The sequence below is a fragment of the Chrysemys picta genome, chromosome 2 (assembly GCF_011386835.1).
Source record: "Chrysemys picta bellii isolate R12L10 chromosome 2, ASM1138683v2, whole genome shotgun sequence".
Lineage (NCBI taxonomy): Eukaryota > Metazoa > Chordata > Testudines > Emydidae > Chrysemys > Chrysemys picta.
Genome location: NC_088792.1, coordinates 127,057,169 through 127,084,903, shown reverse-complemented (window position 1 = coordinate 127,084,903; position 27,735 = coordinate 127,057,169). Strand labels below are relative to the sequence as shown.

The 27,735-nt window shown below is 43.2% G+C and overlaps 1 protein-coding gene across 3 annotated transcripts in view; it reads left to right on the top strand.

Moving 5' to 3' along the window:
- The window catches only part of SLC6A19 (solute carrier family 6 member 19), a 99,156-nt gene that overhangs the window by 66,175 nt on the left and 5,246 nt on the right, over window positions 1–27,735 (top strand). For all 3 annotated transcript variants that reach the window (XM_065584163.1, XM_042841449.2, XM_005290061.5), the window contains 7 exons: window positions 821–1,002; window positions 2,042–2,152; window positions 3,289–3,401; window positions 8,467–8,595; window positions 11,587–11,743; window positions 14,489–14,693; window positions 14,859–15,018. In XM_065584163.1, the coding sequence (XP_065440235.1) occupies window positions 821–1,002; window positions 2,042–2,152; window positions 3,289–3,401; window positions 8,467–8,595; window positions 11,587–11,743; window positions 14,489–14,693; window positions 14,859–15,018 (1,057 nt within the window). The remainder of the gene's footprint in view (window positions 1–820; window positions 1,003–2,041; window positions 2,153–3,288; window positions 3,402–8,466; window positions 8,596–11,586; window positions 11,744–14,488; window positions 14,694–14,858; window positions 15,019–27,735) is intronic.

Sequence of the window (27,735 nt, the reverse complement as noted above, 5' to 3'; positions counted from 1 at the left end):
CACTGGGAGCTCACGTTCAGCTGATTATCCACCATGACCCCCAAATCTTTATCAGAGTCACTACTTCCCAGGATAGAGTCCCCTATCATATCATTATTTTCTTTGTTCCTAAATATATACATTGACATTTAGCCAAACTTACCTGTTCATGCAGAGAGATCAACAATCAGTAGATCCACCTGTACATTGCTCCAACTCTAGAATTGTGCCCTTTATATTGATAAGAAAGAGGATAATTAATGGCAATAGGGACTCTTGCTTCAAGGACATACCAGAAGGGAATTCTCAGACAAGATCTCTTGCAAGATAAAAGCAATGGAAGGCCCAAAGATTTTTTTTTTTAATTGAGTTTGGAGAAGGAAGCTCTCCCTGAAGAACACCCACACATGCATCTCTTTTATTTGGAAAAAAAAAGAAGCCAAAATACATACTGTAGAAATTGTACCTGTTTTCATAACTTCCCTCCCCACCTTTTTCTCCCGAAGCCACCATAACCCCCTCATAGCTAGTCAATAAAAGGTGGGAAAGGAAACTCATATACAAGAGTCTTCCTCCTGTTCAGCTTCACAGATTTCATATATAGGGTGGGTTTAATAAAACAACAAATTCTCCATGAGAATTGCCATTAGGCTGGCCTCCTTCTGTAAGAAGAATCTATCAGTTTCCCATGAAACCAGGTTCTAAGAGGTTCTGAGACTTACCAATCAAATTTCAGTGGGATTACAGTTCTGTAATTTAGGATAGAATTAGACCATTGGTGTATAATTATTTTACATATCTATAATAAATTTACTGAATGACCATCTTTTTATGGTTACAGGTTACGTAGAAGAGTGTGCCAAGAGTTCTCCCGTAGATTATTTCTGGTATAGAGAAACTTTAAATATTTCCACTTCCATTGATGATTCAGGCACCATACAGTGGTGGCTTTTACTGTGTTTAACATGTGCCTGGGGAGTACTGTATGTGTGCACAATCAGAGGCATTGAAACAACAGGAAAGGTACTACATTTTGTTTTATATGAGCGTGAGATATACAAATTCTATTGTGATTCCCTATTTATACAGGAGGACATGTGAAACTAGTCATATTATAAAAGCTACATATTTCATAAGCAAAAGTAATCCTATTGCTAATATCAATTTTTAAAAAAATCATAGAATCATAGAATGTCAGGGTTGGAAGGGACCTCAGGAGGTCATCTGGTCCAACCCTCTGCTCAAAGCAGGACCAATCCCCAGACAGATTTTTGCCCCAGATCCCGCCTCACAACTCACAACGCTGGGTTTAGCAGGCCAATGCTCAAACCACTGAGCTATCCCTCCCCCCCCAGCAATCTCAGCAATCCTTTTGAACAGGGAAGCAGGATGAATGGGGATTCAATTTATGTGTGGATTCAGTTGGATCCAGCTCCATGATCTCAACAAACCTTTCTCTCATTCTGTATCTTATTTACCTTTAAGATGTCTTAATGAAAGATCCAATAGACTGATCTTTTTGGTATGACCATTCTCAAATCATGTGTGTCTATCCTTATTTGGGTTTGTGCTCATCCCTCAATACTTACTATCTAAATACCAAATCCAAGGTTTTCAAAAATGAGTACCGGTACCTAAAGTTAGGCTCCTAAGTGCATAGTTAAGCACTTAAATAAGTACTCTGATTTTTTAAAATATTGAGCATTCAGCTGCTCCCAAATTTTTGTAATAGCAACAGTAATAATCAGACATCAAGTTGTAGATTTTTTTTTCATAGTTAGCGGTCATGACAGAATGACCTGACTTGAATGCTGAAGAGTTACAACTTGTCTTAAGTTGAGCACTGACTCAAAATATATATATTAGTAACTCAAAATATACATGTGTACTGCATTTCTCAAACATAAGAGTTCCAACAGTATGTTAATCATGACCAATTTGACACTCTTTTCTATTGTTTATCTGTTGTTTCACATTTCATTGTTTTCTTCTCTCATTTCTTTATTTTTCATGAAACAGTATTTATCTCATACTTTTAAATATTTATATGTTCCCTTTCCAGGCAGTGTATGTAACCTCAACTCTTCCTTATGTTGTGCTTACCATTTTCCTGATCCGTGGCTTGACATTGAAAGGGTCAGTCAATGGAATTGTATATCTCTTCACTCCCAATGTAAGTAATTGGATTCTTTTGTCTGTGAATGAGGCCATTAAGTAGATATCTGTATCATTAATAACAAGTAGAAAATAAACCCCTTCCATCAGTATGTATTCTGACTATCCTTCAGGCATCCTAAAAGCCATTTCCTTAAGGCTTGAGTTGGATGGTAGAGCCCTTCTTTGCATTAGAGCAATGGTTCCCAAACTTGGTTCGCGGCTTGTTCAAGATAAGCCCCTGGCAGGCTGCGAGACCCTTTGTTTATCTGAGCGTCCACAGGTAGAGCTGCTTGCAGCTCCCAGTGGCTGCAGTTCACCGTTCCTGGCCAATGGGAACTGCGGGAAGCAGCGCAGGCCAGGCCACCATTTCCCGCAGTTCCCAGTGGAACACATTAGGAAATTGTTAATAATTGCATGCTAGCCATTTGCGTCTTCTGTTGTAGTGGTAATTACGGTCTCAAACCTATCACCATATCATGCTGATTATTCTTTCAGACATGAAAGAATATATGCTCCCCAGAAATTATGTTGTTGAACTCCTGAATGGGATAATTCCAGAACAATGTGAACTGTTTCCTCACCTCCGACTACATTCTGCTTCTAGAATGCTTCCATACTCTACCAGTAGAAAGCACTCAGCCTGAGTTTGAAACATAAATGGTGGACGTAGGATGGGATTATAGTCCTATTTTGGAATTTTCTGTCCAGATATCTGTATTAAAATGGTTTATTTTCAGAGCAGTTTCTCACTAAAAGAAGTGTTCAGCTGCCATGGGAAGCCAAGATATCAGGGTTTATCTGTTGATCAATCAGTATTAAGTGATACAACTTTTTGGAGGAAAGAGATAAGGAGCCTACTGTCACCTACAGGAAGACAATTATTTGCATAATCTTGTCTTTTTATATATTTGTTTAAAAAACTACTTATATTTAATTTTAACACATAAGAAACACAAAAAAAAGAAGTTTATAAAAGCACTCATTTCGTTTGCTGTCCATGTTTTAAGAGTGAGAATTAACTATGTACCATCATCTCCAATTATCTTGTTCCAGTCACTAGTATGAATTTCTGATATTCAGCATAAGCTGTAATATTATACAACATAAGGTGTCATATTATACATTCATGAAGTTTTTTGTCTGATACTTCAGGTTACTGAACTGGCTAACCCAGTCACATGGCTGGATGCTGGAGCCCAGGTGTTCTACTCTTTCTCCCTTGCCTTTGGAGGCCTCATCTCCTTCTCTAGTTACAATTCCATTCAGTAAGTAGCAAGCACAAAAAATACAATTTGATATCAGTATTTCATTATTTGAGATAAAGTGTTGCAGTTAGATTCTGCCCTTTAATTGCATAATTATTTAGGGCTGGATAGTTCTCAGCTCCAAAAGTTCAGAAGACTCAGACCCAGCACATCTTCTTTGGAGGGATAAAAGAGTACAACTTCAACCCCCTTTTCTCTGCATCCTTTGGAAGCCCTTGTTCTTTTCTCGTATCCTAGCAGAGCACACCAATGCACTATAATACTAATGAATTCAGCATAATAAAGCTGTATGATGTGAGTCACTACATACTGAATGTCTCCTCCCCTTTTCCCTCCCTCACCCTTTGGAGCAAAGCTGTAAAGCGGGGGAGGAAATGGCAAAATAGGCCAGTCTGTGGGAACTTGTTTTTTTCAGAACTCATCATGCATGGGGTCCAGAAGCAGTGTAGAGTCACAAGGCTCCTGCATAGATAGCCAGAGCCTCTGTAGGGCTCAACAACTCTGTAAATTTAAGGAGCAGAATCCAAGTCAAGTCTGCAGCTGGGTAATCCCTGCTCCCTAAATAGGATAATTCCAAAGAAATTCCATCTTTGGGCAGTTCATGGCATTTCACATACTATGCCTGAGTTTTCTCCACACATAGTGGACAATAACAACGAGGAGTCTGGTGGCACCTTAAAGACTAACAGATGTATTTGGGCATAAGCTTTTGTGGGTAAAAAACATACTTCTTCAGATGCATGGAGTGAAAATTGCAGATACAAGCATAAATATATATTGGCACATGAAGAGAAAGGAGTTACCTTACAAGTGGAGAACCAGTGTTGAAGGCCAATTCAGTCAGGGTGGATGTGGTCCACTCCCAATAATTGATAAGGAGGTGTCAATATCAAGAGAGGGAAAATTGCTTTTGTAGTGAGCCAGCCACTCCCAGTCCCTATTCAAGCCCAAATTAATGGTGTTAAGTTTGCAAATGAATTGTAGCTCTGCAGTTTCTCTTTGAAGTCTTATTTTTTCTTGAAGAATGGCTACTTTTAAATCTGTTATTGAATGTCCAGGGAGATTGAAGTGTTCTCTTACTGGCTTTTGTATGTTACCATTCTTGATGTCTGATTTGTGTCCATTTATCCTTTTACGTAGAGACTGTCTGGTTTGACCAAATGTACATGGCAGAGGGGCATTGCTGGCACATGATGGCATCTTTCACATTAATAGATGTACAGCTGAATGAGCCCCTAATGGTGTGGATGGTGTGGTTGGGTCCTATGATGGTGTCGCTAGAGTAGATGGGGTTTGTTACAGGGATTGGTTCCTGGGTTAGTGTTTCTGTGATGTGGTGTGTAGTTGCTGGTGAGTATTTGCTTCAGGTTCGGGGCCTGTATGTAAGCAAGGATTGGTCTGCCTCCCAAGGCCTGTGAGAGTGGGGGATTGTTTTCCATGATAGGTTGTAGATCACTGATGATGTGCTGGAGAGATTTTATCCGAGGGCTGTACGTGATGGCCAGTGGTTAGGGTTACCATATTTCAGCAAGCAAAAAAGAGGACGGGAGGAGCCCCGCCCCTGTCCTGCCCTGCCCCCACCCCATCCTGCCCTAGCCCCGCCCCTGCCCCTCCCACTCCCCCCCCTCAGAATCCCCAACCCTCCCCCACTCCTTGTCCCCTGACTGCCCCCTCCTAGGACCCCTGCCCCTAACTGCCCCCCAGGACTCCACCCCCTACCTAAGCCTCCCTGCCTCTTGTCCCCTAACTGCCCCCTCCTAAGACCCCCCCCCAAATGCCCCCAGGACCCTATCCCCTACCTGTACCCTGACTGCCCAAAACCTTATCCACACCCCCCCAAAAAGCCCCCCCCGAACTCCTGACCCCCCCTGTCTCTTGACTGCCCCCTCCAGAACCTCCCTGCCCCTTCTCCGACCCCCTGGCCCCCTTGTTGTTGGCCTTCACCTAATGTCTCTGTGAGCTTGCTCAGGAATGGCCTGAGCTGTTCGTTCCGGCACGCTGGGCAGGAGGAGTGGGGGAGGAGCTCCAGACTGCCGGAGGCGATCTGCGAATGCAGGGAGGGAGGGAGTGATCTCTGCTGCAGGGGGGAGGAGGGGCTCTCTCTGGCTGTCGGAACCCCATGTAAGTGGCACCATCCGGCCGGCTGCCCTGTTAGCCGCGCGCGCTCTGCATGGGGGGGGGAAGTCCGGACATTTATAAATTCCCCCTGGACGCTATTTTTAGCTCAAAAAGCTGGACATGTCCGGGGGAATCCAGACGAATGGTAACCCTACCAGTGGTGTATTTTCCTTGTTGGGCCTGTCCTGTAGTAGGTGACTACAATACCCACCTGGGGAAGTGAGGAAACAGTTTGACAGAGTTAGACGGGTACCCAGAAGTCACCTACTACAGAACAGGCCAAACAAGGAAAATAACAGAACCCCACTGCCCATCATGTACAGCTCCTGGCTAAAACCTCTCCAGTGCATCATCAATGATCAACACCTCCTCATCAATTATTGGGAGTGGACCACATCCACCCTGACTGAATTGGCCTTCAACACTGGTTCTCCACTTGTAAGGTAACTCCCTTCTCTTCATGTGCCAATATATATTTATGCCTGTAGCTACAATTTTCACTCCATGAAACTGAAGAAGTGGGTTTTTTATCCACAAAAGCTTATGCCCAAATAATATCTGGTAGTCTTTAAAGTGCCACCAGACTCCTCGTTGTTTTTGTGGATACAGACTAACACGGCTACCCCTCTGATACATAGTGGACAATGTAGTCATTTGATTTTTCAGAGTCCAGATAATGCATTTCTTCCTTCACTTCATTCAAGCAAAACTCCCTTTAACTTCACCAAGCTTTTTGTCTGAATAGACAAATTAAAGATTGCAGGATTTGGTCTCGAGAAATACATTACATCCCCTGAGAGATAAAATATATTATCAAGTCAATAGAAATTATGATAAATGGATGGAGTTGGGGTCTGAGTTATGCTAACCAGAAAGTTACAGGCACTTTGTAACCAAATATCAGTTGTGCCCATTTGCTATGGGATTCTCATTATACAAAATGTAATGTGTTTAATATACGGGTAACTGGATGAAATTTAGTGGCAGGTGAGACATAGAAGTTCACACTAGATAACTTAATAGTCTCTTCTGGCCTTAAACTCTATGAATGTATGTAATGTGTGTGTCACAGTTTCAGGGTACTGCATCTGTATCCACCCCTCCATGGTCCACATCAGGAGTGCCTAGTCAGGTTCGCAGGTCTCTAGCAGTTACCTGTCTCTAGTCAGGGATCCTTGTCCCACTCCCTTCTGATCAGGACATTTTAAGGTGGCTCAGCTCCCTATGATATCCCCAGCAAGCCAGTCTTCCTAACGACCAGTGCCTGTATGTTGTTTTCTCTCCAAGGGCTATGAACTGTGTACTGCCAGCAGTTACAGGTTACCTCACAGCTTTTTCTCAGCAAGAACATTTATTCTTAAAGTAAAAGCATACAGAGAAAATATAACAACAACAATAAACAGATTTAAACACACTAAACTTATTATGTTTTCTGGATGAGAAAGTAGTTCCTGAGTCAGTTTAAACACAGTCTTTTTATATTAAAAATCCCTTTTTTTGTCTCTTGGTCTCTGGGAAACCGAGTTTGAACCAGAATATGCAAGCCTCCCAGGGAGTGATACCTCTCTGGCGGTGTTTACAAAGTGATTCACTTTAATCACTCCCCTCTGTTTTGGTTCATGGAGGATACCCCTCTTCCTTGGAGTTGCATATAATTTATGGCCCACTGTGATATGTAAACTTAATACAATATGGTCCCCAAAGATATTGCATAGGGTTGCAATATCTGTCACAGTGTATATGATGCATCTTGCCTTATTTGAGCACACTATTCTGGATGTGAATGCACAGAACTTCTCATTGTTTCATGATCGTTGTGAGTATCTCTCATCCAAGGTGAAGTTTTCAAATACAGGTGAAATACACCTCAAAAATGTAGGTGTGCTCTTTGTGCCAGAGATAGCTTCAATTTACACACGCAGATAACTGGCATTTGGGGCCCTCAGGGCCTCTAGGTGCAGAGCCCTCATGATTTTGGGGGATAGATACAAGTCAAGGGTAATTTTTTTTTAAAGTTTCTAGCCTTTTTCATTGTATAGAAAACCTTAAAACAAATATAAGCTATGCAAGAGTTCATGATTTGTAAGGGGTAAAATATAAACTGGTCACTAGGGCTGACACTCTGTCACAGTGATTAGGAAAAGTCACATTATTCCTATCCTTTCCCCTTCCCCCAACAAAACCATCTTGCAAGTGATACTCTTACATTCTATATTCTTATATTAACATAACACAAGAACTAGGGGTTACCAAATGAAATTAATGGGAAACAAATAAAAGGAAGTATTTCTTCACACAATGCACAGGCAACCTGTGGAACTCTTTGCCAGAGAATGTTATGAAGTCCAAGACTGTAACAGGGTTCAAAAAAGAACTAGATAAGTTCATGTTGGATAGGTCCATTGATGGCTATTTGCCAGGATGGTGTCCCTAGCCTCTGTTTGCCAGAAGCTGGGAACGGGTGACACTTGATGATTATCTGTTCTGTTCTTTCCCTCTGGGGCAACTGGCATTGGCCGCTATCGGAAGACAGGATACTGGGCTAGGTGGAGCTTTGGTCTGACCCAGTATGGCCGTTCTTATATTCTTATTCTAATTCATCCTCTAACACATTAATAATTTAGCTTAATTACAACTTTATTTCTTCAAGTATAACTTCTGCACGTGATTGATTAATTTTAACTGTATTGAAAATTTGATGTAGCTGTGTTATTCCTTCAATCTAATTAAAGACAAAAATGACTGAGCAATGTTAAAGTTTTTAATGATACAGTTTTTAATTGTTTATTTTAACTTAGTTAACAGATTTGTTTCTAAACTCTCAGAAAACTTTTTATATACATATAAATTAGTGTCCTGATCCTGTGATAATCCCAATAACCAATTTTTAATATTATATATATACACTGGCGAAAATTCATTGATGTTTCTGTCTTTTGCTTTACAGCAACAACTGTGAGAAAGATGCTGTGATTATCTCCATAATCAATGGTTTCACATCCATTTATGCAGCAACTGTCATATACTCCATCATTGGGTTCAGGGCAACAGAGAGATATGATGACTGTTTCGGCAGGTAAATTGTAATAAAACCTAATTACACAGACTTTTGTTTAGCATGAGTGGAAGCAGCCTGACTTTCCACACCATTAGTTCAGTTAGAATTATTCTGTTATTCATGTGAATAGCACTTGCTTGCACAAGGAGCCCTATGGACCAGTTACAGGATCTGGTCCCATATTGTTGACTGTAACTTAAAAAAAAATCATGATCATGTGCAAGATCAATAACTTTTGATCATCTGATTTTTCTAAGATGTGTTTATTTAATTGTAAATGAAAAGTAAATAAAACAAAATGATGGTACCATAATGAGTGGCAGTTGTTTGACCTGTCCTCCTTTTCCACCTATAGGCACCCTATCCTTGGAAGGTTCTGAACAGTGATGTTTTAGAGAGTTAAAACCGTTCAGTCATTGATATTCCATTTTGTGAGACAATTTTGTCAATATAGTTCTTTCAGAAATAGCTATTAAGGAGGCAATTCCCTTTGGCACAGAGGTAGATCAAATTGGCAAAATATCCACCACTACCCATGAATACTGAAATAACTATAGTTTTACATGTAATGAGACAATTTACCTCTAGCATAATCAGGCATAAACCACTGAATGCAGCAGAACTGTGTACGCTTACTAGGGCTGATCAAATATTTCAGTGAAAATATTTTTGCAGAAAATTGGGTTTTCCACCAAACCTTTTTTTTTGTGTGTGTATGTGAAAAGGAATTGTTTTCCACTGAATTTTCCACTGATTTTTTTTTGTCAAAAAACTAAATGCCTGAAAACCAAAAATAAGTTAGCCAAAACCCAAGATATTTTGATTCAGATATCCTGCTGTGGTTTGTCATGAGAGTTGTAGTTTGGTTTCCTCATGTCCCCATTCTCCTGTATAAACTAGGCTCCTCAGCTGGACTATATCTCCCATGATGCACCGAAGCTGGGGACTCCCATGATGCAACCATTTCTCTTCACTGTGAGGTGAGACCATGCTGCATCACAGGAGATATAATCCATCCATAGAACCCAGGCTATAAAGGTGAATGGTAGCATGAGAAACCATAACTACAACTCTCATGAGGCCCTGGCATAATTTCTGAATTGTAGAATTTCAGTTTTTGATTTTTTGAAAGAAAATTTGAACTTTTCCATGGAAGATTTAGACAATTTTTCTTTTGAAGTCCACATCCAACTATCTCTAAAACTCATACCAGCAATGAATATGTCCCAACTATTTTGTGGAACCAGTTCTGCTGATATCTATTTATGAAAGTAATTTCTTTAATTGTAAAAATTAACATAATTTTGAATATATTTATATTCACTATTACCAGTAAGTATTTAAAAAGAGTAATTAAAATTCTTATTTGACCCAAAATGTATGCATAATAAATGCAAGAATAGCTGGTATACCCTATTATACACTTCTACATGACCCAAGTGGGAACAGGTGAGTAATTTTTGTTTGGTTTATTTGAGCAGGATTTAGAGAATTTTTCTTTATCATAATTTAGGGGCAGATTTTCAGCCCCAGGTCTCCAGATGTCTGTGTGCAGATTTGAGTATGCACATACTAGTACGAGTTCTTTGCAGGAGCAAACAATTGTATGTGCACTTTGGGGCACATCCTCAGCCAAGTAGCCAGACTGAGTAGTTGAGCTGGGCAATGATGCGATGAGTGTAGAAAAAAGGTGAGAATCATCTCCCCTCTCCCTGTCCCCTGTCTGCCCCCGGAACGCCTGCCCCTGACTGCCCCCCACTGCCCCATCCAACCCCCGCTCCTTTCTGACTGCCCCACCGGGACCCCTGCCCCCATTCAACCCCCTGTCTCGCCCCGACCGCCCAACCCCTATTCACACCTCTGCCCCCTGACCACCGCGTCAAACTCCCCTGCCCTCTATCCAATCCCCCCTGCTCCTTGCCCTCTTACCACGCTGCCTGGAGCTGCCGCCACCACCACGCCGCTCAGAGCACTGGGTTAGGCTGGGCTCTGCAGCTGCGCTGACCCAGGAGCTCACAGCCCCGCCACCCAGAGCATTGCGCTGGGGGAGGAGTGAGCGAGCTGAGGCTGTGGGGGAGAGGGGACAGCATGGGAGGGGCCAGGGGCGAGCCTCCCAGGCCAGGAGCTCGGGGACTGGGCAGGACGGTTCCGCGGGCTGGATGTGGCCCGCGGGCTGTAGTTTGCCCACCTCTGTCCTATGAGAAGTCATACATATGAAAAGAATCTGGGGGTTATAGTGGATCACAGACTGAATGAGCGTCAATAGTGTGATGCAAGTGTGAAGTATCATTTTGAAGTATATTAACAGGAATGTTGTGTGTAAGACATTGGAGGTAATTGTCTCACTCTACTCAATACTGGTGAGGCCACAGCTGGAGCACTGGGGCAGGATTTCCCTCAGCTCCCAAGGTGAGGAGAGAGAACTGGGCCAAGTTCCCCACTTCCAGTTCTGAGCACCACAGTTTAGGAAAGATGTGGACAAATTGGAGGAGAGCAACAAAAATGATAAAGGTTTAGAAAACCTCAACTATGAGGAAAAGTCACTGAGCATGTTTAAGCTTGAGAAAAGCAGAGTGAGAGGATACCTGAAAATAGTCTTCAACATGTTAAGGGATCTTACAAAGAGGATGGTGATCAGTACGTCTGTTCACATGGTCATCGTGCTGGTCAGGGCTTCTTCATTGAATCTGGACTACTCTTCCAGCCTGACTACAGCTGTGCACTTGCCAGCTTCCTGGGTTGTTTTTCTACTCCTGGTTTCATCCTGATCTGACAGTGATGTCCTTGAAGCACTGTCAGCTGGAATTTGTACCTGCAAAACTCAGTGAGCTTCCTGGCTCTCAGTCCTATACACAGACAACTAGACAAATATAACACCTTTCTTTATTGTGTCTTCTTTATGACAATGAGACATGGAATGAATGATAATGTATTTGATGATTAATATGAAATCTTAGGTTGGTTATATACAAACATTAATTTCCAATTATTTATATTTCACTTTTACAGAAATATTCTTACCCTGACAAATGCTTTCGATTTGCCAGAAGGTAATGTAACCCAGGAAAACTTTGAACAGATGCAGAAGTGGTGTAACATGACTGATCCAGTGACTTTTGTAGGCCTTAATTTTGAGACCTGTAACCTCGAAAGTTTCTTAACTGATGTAAGTTGACACTATAGATGGAATCTGTAGAATTACTACAGGGTGAGCTGGTAACAACCCTTATTTAAGTTTCTTAACGCTTTCCATTATAAAGGATTCTTGCAACCTTTTCTATGAGATGCTTTTACATCTACTCCATTTACAGCATGCTTTTGATATTTGGTAGAAGGAATGCCCTTGGACTAGGGCCCTTTGGCCCATGAAAATCCATTCAGCTTTTGCTGAGCTATAAAGTGTTAAACATTGACATTTCCCTCCTCTCACTTTCATTCCTCAGGAAACTTTTGGCAGCCAGCCAGAATAATAACTAAACCCACAAATATTCTAAGCCCAGGTTCACTGTACTATCAAAGTGGTGGCAGACAACACCACACTGGAAAAGCCTAGGAGCTGCCAGAGCAGCAATAGTGGGAGAAAAGAAAGAAAGGCTGGATTCCCAGCCTGGACCCAAAACATGGCCCATGTCTCCCTCTGGGGAACAATATGGGGCAGGATTTCCCTCAGCTCCCAAGGTGAGGAGAGGGAATTGGGCCAAGTTCCCCACTCCAACCAACCCCAGCCAACCCTGGACCCATCCAGCCCCACTCTGGGACAACAACCTTCTCCTGCTGCCAGCTAACCCTGTAATTCAGTTAGTTGCAGCCAGTGCTGCCATGCTAAAGGTTTAGGTTTCAAACCCTGCTGATGATGGGTTGGTGGGAAGGGGTTGTTACAGTTGTATATAACAGAATTTTATTTTTACCTTTCTCTTTTAGAAAAGTTAGGAAAATACATATGAAAAAAACTACTTTGAGGTAACTATTTAGGTTGCAAAAGACAAGCACTCAAAAGTTAGGGAATGTCAGATTTACAGTTCCCTGGACATCTTAATTTAGACCCTTTGTGTATATGCATTAGGATACTGTCTTTAATTACATGATCACATACTATATTTTTGACAGGATTTTCACATACTATATTTTCCTTATTCAGTGCACAGGATGGATGCACAAATTGGGGAAATCAAGATTGCTCTTGCATTTGTAAATCTGGTATTTTCAAGCTTTTGAGTGCTTGACTTTGCAAACTAAATAACATTTAACATATATTAACAAACTGTGGATATTTTAAAAAGTTTGTATTTGGGTTTATTGCCCATGAAATAGGAGTGGTTTCAGAGCATAACTCAAACTGTCTTACTGAATTGCAATGTGTAAACTGCACTTCTAGTTATAGTGATGCTCTGTTTAGGATTGATGTTGTTCTATGAAAACGTGAGTTCACAAAAAGAGTATCTCTAAAGACTACCTCCATCTAAATTAGCTTGTTGGGCTTGTTATAATCTGATATAATGCCTCCATCTGCACAGTGGCTTATTACCGAAGTCCTTTTCGACCACAACTCCCAGTGATTTCAGTGAGCATTCTATTCATGGCACAATTGTGGGACAGTGATAAGGAGGAAACTATAGGGAAAAAATTGGTTACATAGTTTGATTATATTTTATGTTATTGTCCATTCCGGAAACATTATCTCAGTAATATACTTTATATATGTTACAGTAAATATAATGCAGAATTAGGGTTGATTTATGAAAATAAATAGAAAAGTATAACTATAGTACAGTATAATTCATTACCATCTACGGTATACACGGAAGTATTTTTAAATGCTAAATAGTGTCAGTTAGGGTGACCAGATCACCAAAGACAAATATCGGGACGCGGGGGGGGGAGGGGGGTGACGTGGGGGGGGCGTGGCGGGGGGGGTGACGTGGGGGGGCGGGGCCAAAAAAAAAAAAAAAAAAAAACTTCCTCCGCAAGTGCTGGAGGGAGGCCCGGGAGACTCAGGGGAAGCGCGGGGCCGGGGTGAGTAACAGTCCGGCCTGGCCCCGAGCAGGCAGGACTCAGTTGGGTGGTAGGGCGAGGAGGGGGGCGGCCCGCGGGGCCAGGAGGCGGCTGTTCTCCCCCCCGGGCAGCGGGACTCGGGAGCAGCCGCTGCTGCAGCTCCCACTGCCGCGGGGGAGGAAGCGAACCCCCCGAGCCGGGGCCTGCTGCGGGGACCCAGCAGCGTGCACGCTGCGCCCAGCCCCTGGCCAGTGTCTGGGCTGCTGCCCAGCTGGTGCTATCCCGCGGCGGCCCCGGAGTGGGGGCAGCAGGCCTCAGCCCCCCCGTCCCGCAGGGGAACGAACGGGGCTGGGCGGCCGATGCCTCCACCCCGGGGCCGCCGCGGGATAGCACCAGCTGGGCAGCCCAGACGTGCCTAGCCAGGGGCTGGGCCCAGCGTACGCGCTGCTGCAGGCCCCGGCTCGGGGGGTTCGGGGGCGCCAGAGCCGCCGAGCGCCATGGCCGCTTCCTCCCCCGTCGCCTGGCCCCGCGGGTCGCCCCCCTCCTCTCCCAACCACCCGACTGAGTCCTGCCTGCACTGGGCCAGGCCGGACTGTTACTCACCCCGGCCCCGCGCTTCCCCTGCGTCTCCCGGGCCTCCCTCCAGCGCTTGCGGAGGGAGGGGGAATGGTGAGCCCGGGGAAGAGGCGGGGATTCGGGGAGGGAGCCAATCGGGGGAGGAGGGGGCGGAGTCGGGGCAGGGGGGGGGGCGCGAGCACTTCCGGGGGCATTTCCTTGTTTGTCCGGTTGTCCCGACCGCACGTCGGTCGGGACGCGGGACAAACAAGGAAATATCGGGACGGTCCCGATAAAATCGGGACGTCTGGTCACCCTAGTGTCAGTGCTCCTAAGTTTTGAGTCTGCTGTCATTTCTCTACAGGGAGTTGAAGGAACTGGCTTGGCTTTTATAGTCTTCACTGAAGCCATCACCAAAATGCCTGTCTCACCTTTGTGGTCCATTCTCTTCTTTATCATGCTGTTCTGCTTAGGCTTGTCATCTATGTTTGGAAACATGGAAGGTGTTCTTGTACCTTTGCAAGATCTTAATATCGTACCCAAAAAATGGCCTAAGGAACTTGTTACAGGTAGGTATTGTATGGCTCTTCAGTATCTCTTATCTTTCAAGAAATTTGGAATTGTCTTCAGTCTTAAAATTAGTTAGAAGTGAACAGTTAAGTATCTGACATTTCTTACTAGTTTTTATGCTTTACTCTATGCCTAAAATATTTGACTTTGCTCTTTATTTACAGGTTTGATTTGTGCAGGGTCTTATTTGCTTGCCTTTATTTTTGTGCTGAATTCTGGTAACTACTGGCTGGCACTATTTGACAGTTTTGCCGGATCCATTCCCTTGCTGATAATTGCTTTTTGCGAGATGTTTTCAGTCGTCTACATTTATGGGATAGACAGGTATGAAATAAACATAGGCTTAAGTGTTGTAGAAACTATGCAGGAATGAATGAAGACCATAGCTGCCATCTTACTATACCCCAGTGCATGTCTGCTCTCTAATGGAATTCACAGGAATTACACAAACATAATTTAGCCTTTGTAATATAATGTTTTTTTTAAAAACTCTCTCAATGAACAGAGAAAAATATCTGTTAAGATTTAGTGTTCTTGATTTATACTGTAGATTAAGGTACTCAGCTTTTCTGCCAACAGGTAATAGTAATCTGTAATTGATAACTGACTACACACCTAAAACAAAAACTAAATAATTTTCAGAAGGGTTGCAAGTGAATAATATACTTAGCAAGTGTTCAAGAGTAGAGTAAACCGCTAAACCGTCAGTGGAAATATACCTGTATTTTATAGTATTGATTCATTGTAAATACACTTAGACTTCTTTACTTCTTAACTTTCTGATTTAGTTAATTATTTCTGGTAATAACGATGAGATGATAGCAGCGATTGAGGTGTCAGAAGATGATGGTCCTGGAGCAAATTGATAATTTATAAAGCAGTAAGTCACCAGGCCTAGCTTCTTCTTTGAATAGTGTCCCTATGGGTGCTCCACTGTAGGTTTACCTGTGCCCCGAGCCTCTAATCAGAGATTTTAGGTAGAGTGTCCATTCGGCCCGCACATGCGCTCTCCCTCACCCGTTGTTTGCCTTGAGCCTATCTAGTGCTGCGCATGTGAATCGTCCCCAGTTCCTTCTCAACCGCCTTTGGCCTCAAACGGAGCGAGAAGTTGACTCTTCCTTCTCTGCATCATTAGATTAAGGAGTAGTTATTTTTAGTCTTTTTGTTGTCTTTAATAGTTTCTGTTTACCCTGTTGGGATTTTTTAAAAAAAACTTTTTTAAAGGTCCTCCTCCCCTTTCTGGGGGGATCGCCCCCACAGGGGCATATAGTAGTCTAGACTTTTTGTTTTTCTCAGTTACAAAAAATGAACATTTACCAGAGATGCAAAAAGAAGAGTTTCAGGCCATTTCCAAAGAGGACCAGTTAGTAGCCAGAACTGCGCTACAGATGGCATTGGACGCAGCAGATACAACAGCCCACTCAGTCTCCACAGCAGTGGTAATGAGATGGGCATCCTGATTACAGCTTTCCAAGTTGCCCAAAAAAGTACAGCCAATGGTTGAGAACCTCCCGTTCAAAGGCCCCAAGCTCTTCGCTGATAAGACTAACACCTCTCGTCATACTCTGAAGGATTCCCAGGCCACGCTATGATCTCTGGGAATCTATACTGCTGGACAAAAGAGAAAATATGGCTCTCAACCACAGCACAGTTCATGACCACCTCAGTACCCACCATCACAGCTCTCTTACGAGCCACAATGTAAAAGATCTAGGGTACAAAAATGGAAGCAATTAGCCCCCCAGTCCATGACCTCCCAGCCCTCCTTCCCTAAGCACCTTTGACGGGTTTGTCACGGTCTCAAACAGCTGTTCCTTGGAACATCAACTGCCATCTATGCACCTGTCACGGCTCTTCGGAAGTCACCTGACCATCTTTCTCAGCGGTTGGCAGAATATCACCTCCGACAGATGGATCTTGAAGATTATTTTGAATTGTTATGCCATTCAATTCGCATCCCTTCCCCATCCTCCTTCCCTGTCCCTTTTTAGGGACTCTTCTCATGAGAACCTACTTTTCCAGAAAACAGATCATATGTTATGGTTAGGGACCAGAGAATCAGTCCTGATGCAACTCAGAGGCAAGGGGTTTTACTCACATTATTTCCTGATCCCCAAGATGAAGGGAGGTTGGAGGCCCATTCTAGATCTAAGGCCATTAAACAGATATGTGCACAGCTATAGAGCAAGGAGATTGGTTTCTAGCCTTGGACCTATAAGATGCCTACTTCCACATCTCGATACAACTGTCACACAGGAAGTTCCTATGGTTCTCCTTTGGCCAGAACCATTATTAATACAGGGTGCTCCCATTCAGCTTCTCATCTGCACCCAGGGTATTCTCTAAGGTTCTCTCTGTCATAGTAGCACACCTGCAAACATTAGGCATTGTTATATACTCATACCTTGATGACTGCCTCCTCAGGGCTCCCTCATTTAAGGATGCCATACAAGCCACTCAAACGACCATGCGCACATTTTCGCAACTGGGCCTACAGCTCAACACCCAGAAATCAGCACTCACCCAAGTACAGCGACTGGAGTTTATTGGTGCTGAACTTGACACAGTACAAGTGAGAACATTCCTCCTGCTCTACAGGTTCACCACCCTCACAAGTCTCATCGAGACAGTCCAGGCCAGTCCACAAACATCGGCCAGGAATTGTCTACAGCTGCTTGGTCATATGGCAGCATGCACCTTCATCACGCCACATGCTTGGTTGTTCATGAGGTGTCTGCAGATGTGTCTCAGATCTGTCTATTCCCCAAACAAGGACAGACTAAGCAAACCACTATCATTGCACTGTAAAGCACTCCCTGGACTAGTGGAAAGACCCATCCAATGTCTGATCAGGTATTCCGTTCGTACAACCATCACCGACTCTGATGAAGGATGCCTCTCTAATAGGCTGGGAGCATTAAGGGTTGTCAGGAATGCCTGTGCACACTTTCTCCCATTCATCAAGAACATCCATACAAATGTCATGATAGACAATATGACCTGTATGTTTTACATAAATCGCCAGGGAGGCTTCGGATCTCACTCCCTCTGTACAGAAGCACTCAAACTTTGGAATTGGTGCAACCATCACAACATGCTCATCTAAGCCATCTACCTACCAGGCATACAGAACATGACAGCCAACAGTCTCAGTCAGAACTTTTCACATGACCACGAATGGGAACTAAATTCAGAGGTGCTTCATGACATATTTGCCTTTTGGGGAACCCTGACTATAGAGCTCTTCGCTACTTACTGGAACAAGAAATGTCCTCGCTACAACTCCAAGACAGGCCTGTGGAAACAGTCTCTGGGCGATGCCCTCATTCTCCCATTCCCCACCTTTTATACACCTTTCCCCCATTTTCTTTACTATCCAAGGTCCTGTTGACAATACAATGAGACAAAGCAAGGGTTATTTTGATTGCCCCCTCCTGGCCACGGTAAGATTGGTTCCCTTACCTGGCATAGATGGCAGTATGTCCTGTGATCTGTCTTCGGCCCATTTTCAAAATGACTTTCTCAAAACTACAGACTGATCCTTTACCCCAACTTGTGGATCTTCCGTCTCTAGGCTTGAATCCTTCTTGGTTCCAATACTTAGGTAGTATGCTCTGACAAGGTGTTTCTACACAGCCAAAATCGACCACTCAGCATACTTACCTGCAAAAATGGAAACAATTCCAAATTTGGTGTCATTCTAAGTACATAGACCTGACATCATCCTCCCTCCCTCTGATTTTAGACTACATTTTAGACCTCAAAAAATCAGAACTGTCTCTCAGCTCCCTTAAAGTACATCTAGCACTCATAATGGCCTTCCACTATCAAGTAGATGGATACTCAGGGTCACTCACTCACTGACACATAAGGGCATTGGAAACCTGTTCCTGCAGGTGAGACCACCCACTCCAACCTTGGATCTTAATCTAGTTCTCAGAGCCTTGACTAGCCTCCCTTTAACCCCATGATGACTTACTCTCTTTCACACCTGTCAATGAAGACAGCATTTCTGGTTGCCATCACCTCAGCTAGGCGCATAGGAGAAATAGCAGCCCTGATGGCACACCGGCCACTCACAGTCTTTTTTAAAGAAAAAGTAACATTTACGCCGCATCACAAGTTTCTCCCTAAAAAGTAGCTTCTGTTTTTCATATGAATCAAAAATCCATCTTCCTGTTTTTTCCCAAAACCTCATCATGATAACAGGGAAGCGATTCTGCATATGCTAGATGTTAGAAAAATGCTAGCATTCTACTTGGACAGGATTAAGGACTTTAGGAAGTCTCCTAAAATCTTTTGTTCATGGAAAGGTAGCCTTTTATTTTATTTAAAGTGAATTTTGTAATGTGGTATTACACCACCATGGGTTCAGCTCTGGCAGATACAGTTTCAAGCTTAACAGAGTGAAAGTCAACTCTGCTACTTGCTTCAGAGTTAGAGTCTCTATGAACACATAAAGACTAAGGGTAGTGTGACCATACATACAATCACCAGTGCAAAGTCAAATCTATTTTACATGTTTGATTAAAGTTACAATTAGGATAGGATCATAGGAATCATAGGATATCAAGTTTGGAAGGGACCTCAGGAGGTCATCTAGTCCAACCCCCTGCTCAAAGCAAGACCAATTCCCAACTAAATCATCCCAGCAAGGGCTTTGTCAAGCCTGACCTTAAAAACCTCTAAGGAAGGAGATTCCACCACCTCCCTAGGTAACCCATTCCAGTGCTTCACCACCCTCCTAGTGAAAAAGTTTTTCCTAATATCCAACCAAAAGTTTTTCCTAATATCCAACCTAAACCTCCCCAACAAATTAAAGTTATGATTACCCAAGCATACAGAAATTTTATACAGACCTATGCACAAATTACAAATATAGTTATACTCACATCCTTAACAATCAGGGACCAGCAAACCAAGCAGGTGCTTGGGGCGGCCAATGGAAAGGGGCGGCAAGTCCGGGTCTTCGGTGGCAATTTGGCGGCTGATCCCTCAGTCACCGAATTGCCGCCAAAGAATGAAGCGGTGTGGTAGAGCTGCCGCCGAAGTGCCGCCGATTGCGGCTTTATCTTTTTTTTCTTCCTTTTTTTTGCTTTGCCGCTTGGGGCGGCAAAGAAGCTGGAGCCAGCCCTGTTAACAATAGTGTTAGGGTCTGATGGGTCTCTCAAGGCTTGATCATCAGTAGAGGGATGGTTCCTGCTGGAGTCTCCCATAGGGAGCTCAATTTTCCCATTCTGGGCATCCCCTTTTTATAATGTGACATTATAGCATTCTGCACATGTTCATAAAAGTGTCAACCCCCTTTTCTCTTATTGGTCTGTGTCTCCTGGAAACTTAAGGGACCCCCAGTTTTCTATAATGTTCCTTTATTCTCACTAGCACACATCTGAGACAGATACACCTTTACAGTATTTTTATGATCTAATATTAATCTTATGGATAATTTTGCACAATATTACCCCTTGGCACTTCTTTGCCCATAATCTTAGGGTTATTTCTTGGTCATTAGCTTAAGTCATCATTTCTTGTCTCCAAGGCCTAAAATAGCTAAGCTAAAATCTTGCAGGCCTCAGCCTACAGGTTGTTTCAGCTTGTCTTACTCATGTCTAATACTTGGTTCCAGTGTTCCCTCTAATTTTTCCCACACATGTGCAGAAAGAATTTTGTGACACATCACCTCCATATTGGTGCACATAACAAAATTCATGAGGCGGGGTTGGGACCGAGGGGTTTGGTGTGAGGGAGGGGGCTCAGGGTTGGGGCAGAGGGGTGGGGTGTAGGAGGGGGTGAGGGCTCCTTCTGGGAGTGCAAGCTGGGATGAGGGGTTTGGGGTGCAGGCTGCCCTGGCAGCTTCTGGGCTGGGTTGGGTTGGGGTGCCTCTTCCCTGTCTGCAGCAGGTCCAGGGACTGGGGGGCTGGGCTGGGTTGGGGCCAGGGGTGGGTCGCCTCTTCCCCCTGGGCCACGGCAGTTCTGTCCGCAGTCTGGGTTGCCAGCGATGGTCCGCTGCTTCGGGCTCCCCAGGGAAGCCCAAAGCGGCAGACTGTCCCTCACCACTGGTCTGGAGGAATGGCAGCAGACGTGGGTTCCTTTTCGTCTGCCTCCCCACCCTGGGCAGGCAGCCAGTGGCTCCTGCCTGCTGGTGAGGCAGAGAGAGGAGCGGGGGGAGGGAGGTTAAGAGGTGCCCTGGGCCGGCGGGCCCATAGGAGCGCGGGGCAGGGTCCAGAGAGGAGTCCAATGAAGTGGAGTGTCAGGCTGGGCTGCAGGGCCCCTGCTGAGTATGGGCCCAGTGCCATTATATGCCCGGTACTGTGAGGGCCGGAAGGGGTGCCGCAGCAGGTACGGGGCTGGTGGGGAGGCATCTCTCCCCACCGCAGCCCTAAACGCCTGCGCGGCGCTTAATAGGCTGCTGTGCGGCCATGCAGATTAGAGGGAATTTAGCTTGGTTCTGATAAATACTGATCGATCTTATACTTTTATAATCCTATAAATTAATTCTAAATAACATACAATGAATATATGTAATAATACATATTGATTAATCTTAACATCACACAGTAAATGGATAATAAACTAAAATCATTGGCTACAGAAAGATCCAAAGGTTCCACAATATCGGCTCAAAGATTTCCAAATGGGTCTCCAGTTACAATACTCACTGTGCCAGGGGCTCAACCTCTTGCCTCCATCCGGACTCTGCATGCACTTCACTAGATCACTCCACTAGGTCAATTTCGCAGGGCCAGGTAGACAGGCAAAATTGCAGAGTCTCAATGCATAGATGAGACGATGGTGTACGGAGGAGGGGTTTAGATTTATTAGGAACTGGGGACATTTTTGGGAAAGGGGAGCCTATGCAGGAAGGATGGGCTCCACCTAAACCAAAATGGAACCAGACTGCTGGCACTTAAAATTTAAAAGGTCATAGAGCAGTTTTTAAACTAAGGGCTGGGGGAAACCCGACAGGTACAGAGGACCCCGTAGTTTGAACAGAGACATACCTTAGGGCAGAATCTATTCATGGAGATTCTCTATGTCCTAATAAGGAGGAGAGGATGGAAGATGATAAAATACAGTTAGGATCTGATGAGAAACCGTCAAATGAAAAAAGTCCCATTCAATTACATCATGTAATTTCAAACAGCTAAAAAGTGACAAGTTTTTAAAGTGCGTATATACCAGTGGCAGAAGTCTAAATAATAAGATGGGTGAACTAGAGTGCCTCATATTAAATGAGGATATTGATATAATAGGCATTAAAGAATCTTGGTTGAATGACGATAATTTCAATGGGACACAGTAATACTAAGGTACAAAATATATCGGCAGGACAGAACAGATCGTGTCGGTGGGGCAGTGGCAATATACGTGAAAGAAATCGTAGAATCAAATGAAGTAAAAATCTTAAATGAACCAAACTGTACCATAGAATCTCTTCCTTGCTTCCTTGCTCTAATAATAAGAATATAGCAGTAGGGATATATTACCGACCACCTAACCAGGATGGAGATAGTAACTGTGAAATGCTCAGGGAGATTAGAGAGGCTATTAAAATAAAAATCTCAATAATAATGGGGGATTTCAACTATCCCTATATTGACTGGGTACATGTCACCTCAGGACGGGATGTAGAGATAAAGTTCCTTGACATCTTAAATGACTGCTTCTTGGAGCAGTTAGCCCTGAAACGCACAAGAGGAGAGGCAATTCTTGATTTAGTCCTAAGTGGAGCACAGGGTCTGGTCCAAGAGGTGAATATAGCTGGACCCCTTGGTAATAGTGACCATAATATAATTAAATTTAACATCCCTGTGGCGGGGAAAACACCACAGCAACCCAACACTGTAACATTTAATTTCAGAAAGGGGAACTACACAAAAATGAGGAGATTATTGAAACAGAAATTAAAAGGTACAATGCCAAAAGTGAAATCCCTGCAAGCTGCATGGAAACTTTTTAAAGACACCATAATAGAGGCTTAACTTAAATGTATACCCCAAATTTAAAAACATAATGAGAGAACCAAAAGAGTGCCACCGTGGCTAAACAACAAAGTAAAAGAAGCAGCAAGAGGCAAAAAGGCATCCTTTAAAAAGTGGAAGTTAAATCCTAGTGAGGAAAATAGAAAGGAGCATAAACTCTGGCAAATGAGGTGTAAAAATAAAATTAGGAAGGCTAAAAACGAATTTGAAGAACAGCTAGCCAAAGACTCAAAAGGTAATGACAATTTCCCCCCCCCCAGACCATCAGAAGCAGGAAGCCTGCTAAACAACCAGTGGGGCCACTGGATAATTAAGATGCTAAAGGAGCACTCAAGGAAGATAAGGCCATTGCAGAGAAATTAAATGAATTCTTGGTGGGGGGAGGGGCAAAAAACCAAAACAAAAACAAACACCAGTGCTGCTGGCAGAGAGAAATATTGGGACAAACACTTAAATATCAGGACGATACAATTAGGGTGACCAGATGTCCCAATTTTATAGGAACAGTCCCGATTTTGGGGGCTTTTTCTTATATAGGCACCCCCCACCTCCTGTCCTGATTTTTCACACTTGCTGTCTGGTCATCCTAATTGCAATATTCTCCGTCTTATTGTCTATCCCATCCCACTCCTTATGCATCTTAAAATCTTATTTGCTTTTTCGATTGCAGCTGTACATTGATGAGCAGAGCTGTCCACAGTAATGCCAGGGTACCCAGGGTACCTTTCCTGAGTACATATAGTTAATTTGTAAGGTGTATGGAGGGAAAAATGTAAACAACTCAATCTGCATTTGTTGACACTGAATTTAATTTGTCATCATGTTGATCATTCACCTAGTTTGTTTAACATAAGAACAGCCATACTGGGTCAGACCAAAGGTCCATCTAGCCCAGGATCCTGTCTTCAATGCCAGGTGCTCCAGAGGGAATAAACAGGTAATCATCAAGTGATCCATTCCCTGTTGCTCATTCCCAGCTTCTGGCAACAGAGGCTAGGGACACCATTCCTGCCCATCCTGGCTAATAGCCATTGATGGACCTATTCTTCATGAACTTATCTGGTTCTTTTTTGAACCCGGTTATAGTCTTGGCCTTCACAACATCCTCTGGCAAAGAGTTCCACAGGTTGACTATGCGTTGTGTGAAGAAATACTTCCTTTTTTTGTTTTAAACCTGCTGCCTATTCATTTCATTTCATTTGGTGACCCCTGGTTCTTGTGTTATGAGAAGGAGTAAATAACATTTCCTTATTTACTTTCTCCACACCAGTCATGATTTTATAGACCTCTATTACATCCCCCCTTAGTCGTCTCTTTTACAAGCTGAAAAGTCCCAGTCTTATTAATCTCTCCTCATATGGAAGCCATTCCATACCCCTAATCATTTTTGTTGCCCTTTTCTGAACCTTTTCCAATTCCAATATATCTTTTTTGAGATGGGGCGACCACATTTGCACACAGTATTGCAGATGTGGGCGTACCATGGATTTATATAGCGGCAATATGATATTTTGTCTTATTATCTATCCCTTTCTTAATGATACCCAACATTCTGTTCACTTTTTTGACTGCTGCTGCACATTGAGTGGATGTTTCAGAGAACTATCCACAATGACTCCAAGATATCTTTCTTGAATGGTAACAGCTTATTTAGACCCCATCATTTTATAGGTATAGCTCAGATTATGTTTTCCAATGTGCATTACTTTGCATTTATCAACATTGAATTTCATTTGCCATATTGCTGCCCAGTCACCCAGTTTTGTGAAAACCTTTTGTAGCTCTTTGCAGTCTGCCTGGGACTTAACTATTTTGAGTAGTTTTGTATCATCTGCAAATTTTGCCACCTCACTATTTACCCCTTTTTTTTCCAGATCATTTATGAATATGTTGAATAGGACTGGCCCCCCAGTACAGATTCCTGGAGGACACCACTATTTACTTCTCGCCATTCTGAAAACTGACCATTTATTCCTACCCTTTGTTTCCTATCTTTTAACCAATCCATGAGATGACCTTCCCTCATATCTCATGACAGCTTACTTTGCTAAAGAGTCTTTGGTGAGGGACCTTGTCAAAGGCTTTCTGAAAATCTAAGCACCCTATATCCACTGGATCCCCCTTGTCCACATGCTTGTTGACCCCTTCAAAGAATTCTAGCAGATTGTAAAGGGAAATCATGCCTCACCAAAAACCATGTTGACTGTTCCCCAACAAATGATGTTCATCTATATGTCTGACAATTTTGTTCTTTACTATAGTTTCAACCACTTTGTCCAGTACTGAAGTCAGGCTTACCAGCCTGTAATTGCCAGGATCACCTCTGGAGCCCCTTTTTAAAAATTGGCTTCACATTAGCTATCCTCCAGTCATTTGGTACAGAAGCTGATTTAAATGATAGGTTAAAGATTACAGTTAGTAGTTCTGCAATTTCACATTTGAGTTCCTTCAGAACTCTTAGGTAAATACCCTCTGATCCTGGTGACATATTACTGTTTAGTTTATCAATTTGTTCCCAAACCTCCTCCAATGACACCTCAATTGGGGACAGTTCCTCAGAAAGAATTGTATTACCTCATCTGTAATATTGTGTGGAAGTACTGGTCACACCATCTGAAAAAGGAGAGAGTTCGAGCAAGAGTAAAAAGGATGATTCAGGAGCATAGAAAAATTCTCATGTGAAGAACTATTGAAAAAGATAAAGGATTTAGGATTAGGATGTGGGGACATGATAAAAGTATATGAAATAATGGATGTTATAGAGAAGTGAGATCAAGAGCTTCTATTCTCCTTTTCTCACAACACATGACAAAGGAACATTTGATGCAGTTAAAGGTGACAAATTCAAAACTGATTAAAGAAATACTTTTCACATGATGTGTAATTAGACTGTGGAATTCATTGCCACAGGAAGTTATTCAGGCTAAGAATTTAGCAATATTCAAAAAGGGATTGGACATTTACATGAGTAACAAGAATAAGCAAAATTATAGTTAATGATAAAATTTTAGGAAAGGATATAAAATGTCATGCTTTAGGGCATATGCCATTCTCTAAATACTAAAGACCAGGATGAGGCCTAATAATGGGGCAGATTATCCCACATCCACCTACTATAGGGTTCTTACACCATCCTCTGAGGCATCAAGTGCTGGCTACAGCTGGAGACAAGATACTGGACTAGATGGACCTCAGGTCTGACCCAGTGTGGCAATTCCTATGTTCCTAACTGTGAAAGACAGTAGTAGAATCTTTAGGTTTTAAAAAAAGATTTCTACACAGTAGCCATTCCTGAATAGTGTACAGTTTATTCCTGCATGTTTTGCAGAATCTGCCAGTGCCTGTTGTGCAGTGCTTAAGTGACATTGTACTGATTTGGGCAGTTCTAAATATTGAAAACAAACTGCACAAGCTGAATGTGATATGGAAGCTTTTACTCTTGTGGGCAACAGGCTGTGCAATTCTTCCAGTAACTTTGTGTCAGGGTCCTTTCATCCCTTATTCCCTGTTTTTTCTCAGCTACTGCTGGCCCAGCTTCCTGGGCCACTGTGGAGGCCACTATATCTCACCACTAATTTTGCTGGTGACACCACTTAATTCTCAGTGGTTCCCCAGCATCTCCCAGCACCATAATGTGGCTGCACAGCTACCTACCTGCTGGACTACTCTCCAATGCACAGCCTTAGTGAGACAGTTGCATTACACAAGCCTTTTCTTTATGAATCCCTTCCTTGCTGACTGGCTGTTCAATACTAACTCTCTTCAGAACATTTTTCCCAGAATGTCTTTCTGGAACTGGCCCTTTAAATTTGATAGAGCCAAGCAAGTGGAGCCTAAAAGTGGCCATTTTCCTACTAGCTGCTGCTTGGTGCATCTCCCCTTCTCCCATCCTATAAGCATTAATAGCTTCTGTTTATGATGTGTTTTCCCCCAGTTTTTTATTTCTAACGCCAGGGCACACTTCACATACTTCCCCAATCAAGAAGGAACCTGTTGCCTCAGTTTTAGGTTCCTTTTCCATCCCACACAGAGACATTAAGCCCACATTTTAATGTTCACTTCTGTTGCTGGTGTATTAATTTGCACCCATAAGGGTGGAGTGTTAAACACCATCTAGTAATTTGGGCATTTTATCTTTCATGTTGACCATCCAGATTACCAAATGGTCAATCAATAATAAAAATTCTCATCCTAAAAGGCAGTAATATAACCCCTCAATAGCCCATTTGATAGGTAACTAGATTACGGCCACAAAGGACTATTATGATCATCAAGGATCAAGGAGAAAATAAAATATATGTGATAGTTTATCTTCATCCTGATCAAAGGCGCTGACTCTGAGGCTGGAGCATCCACAGAAAAAATAGTGGGTGCTCAGCACCCACCAGCCCCCCGCCGATCAGCTGTTCAGTGGGCCTTGACGATCAGCTCCTCCCCTTCCCCTAGTGCCTCCCACCTGCTGCTGATCAGCTGCTGGTGGGTTAGGGAGGAGCAGGGGCAGGAAGAAGAAGAGTGAGGGCAGGGTGCGTTTGGGGACAGGGTGGAGTGGGGCAGGAAGAGGTGGGACAGGGGCAGAGCTTTGAGGAGGGGACAGAGTGGGGGTGGGAAGAGGCAGAGCAAGAACGGGGCCTTGGGGGAAGGGGTGGAGTGGGGGTGGAACACCTCTTGGGAAAGCTGAAAGTGGGCACCTGTAATCCTGATTCTGTGCACCATTCACAGCTGTTAAGGCAACTCAATAGCTCAATCAGATCCACCCCCAAGCGATCTACTGGACAGTCACAAAAGAGGACTGAAGGACACTTTCAAAAATGGCTATAATTAAGTAGCATGTGTGTGGTTAAGACAAGTCAAAGTACTCTACTTAACACTCTGAAATACAGTTGCTATGACTATCTAAGTGAACCTTATACATAAAAGCCACATTTAAAAATGCCTTCAATTTGCCTTCTCTCCTTTCAGTAATAAATGATATTACACTTTAAAAGAAACAGTTCTGAGGTGCAAACAGAAAAACCTTGAGAAGTTTTACAATACATCAGAGGGAAACTCAACTTACACT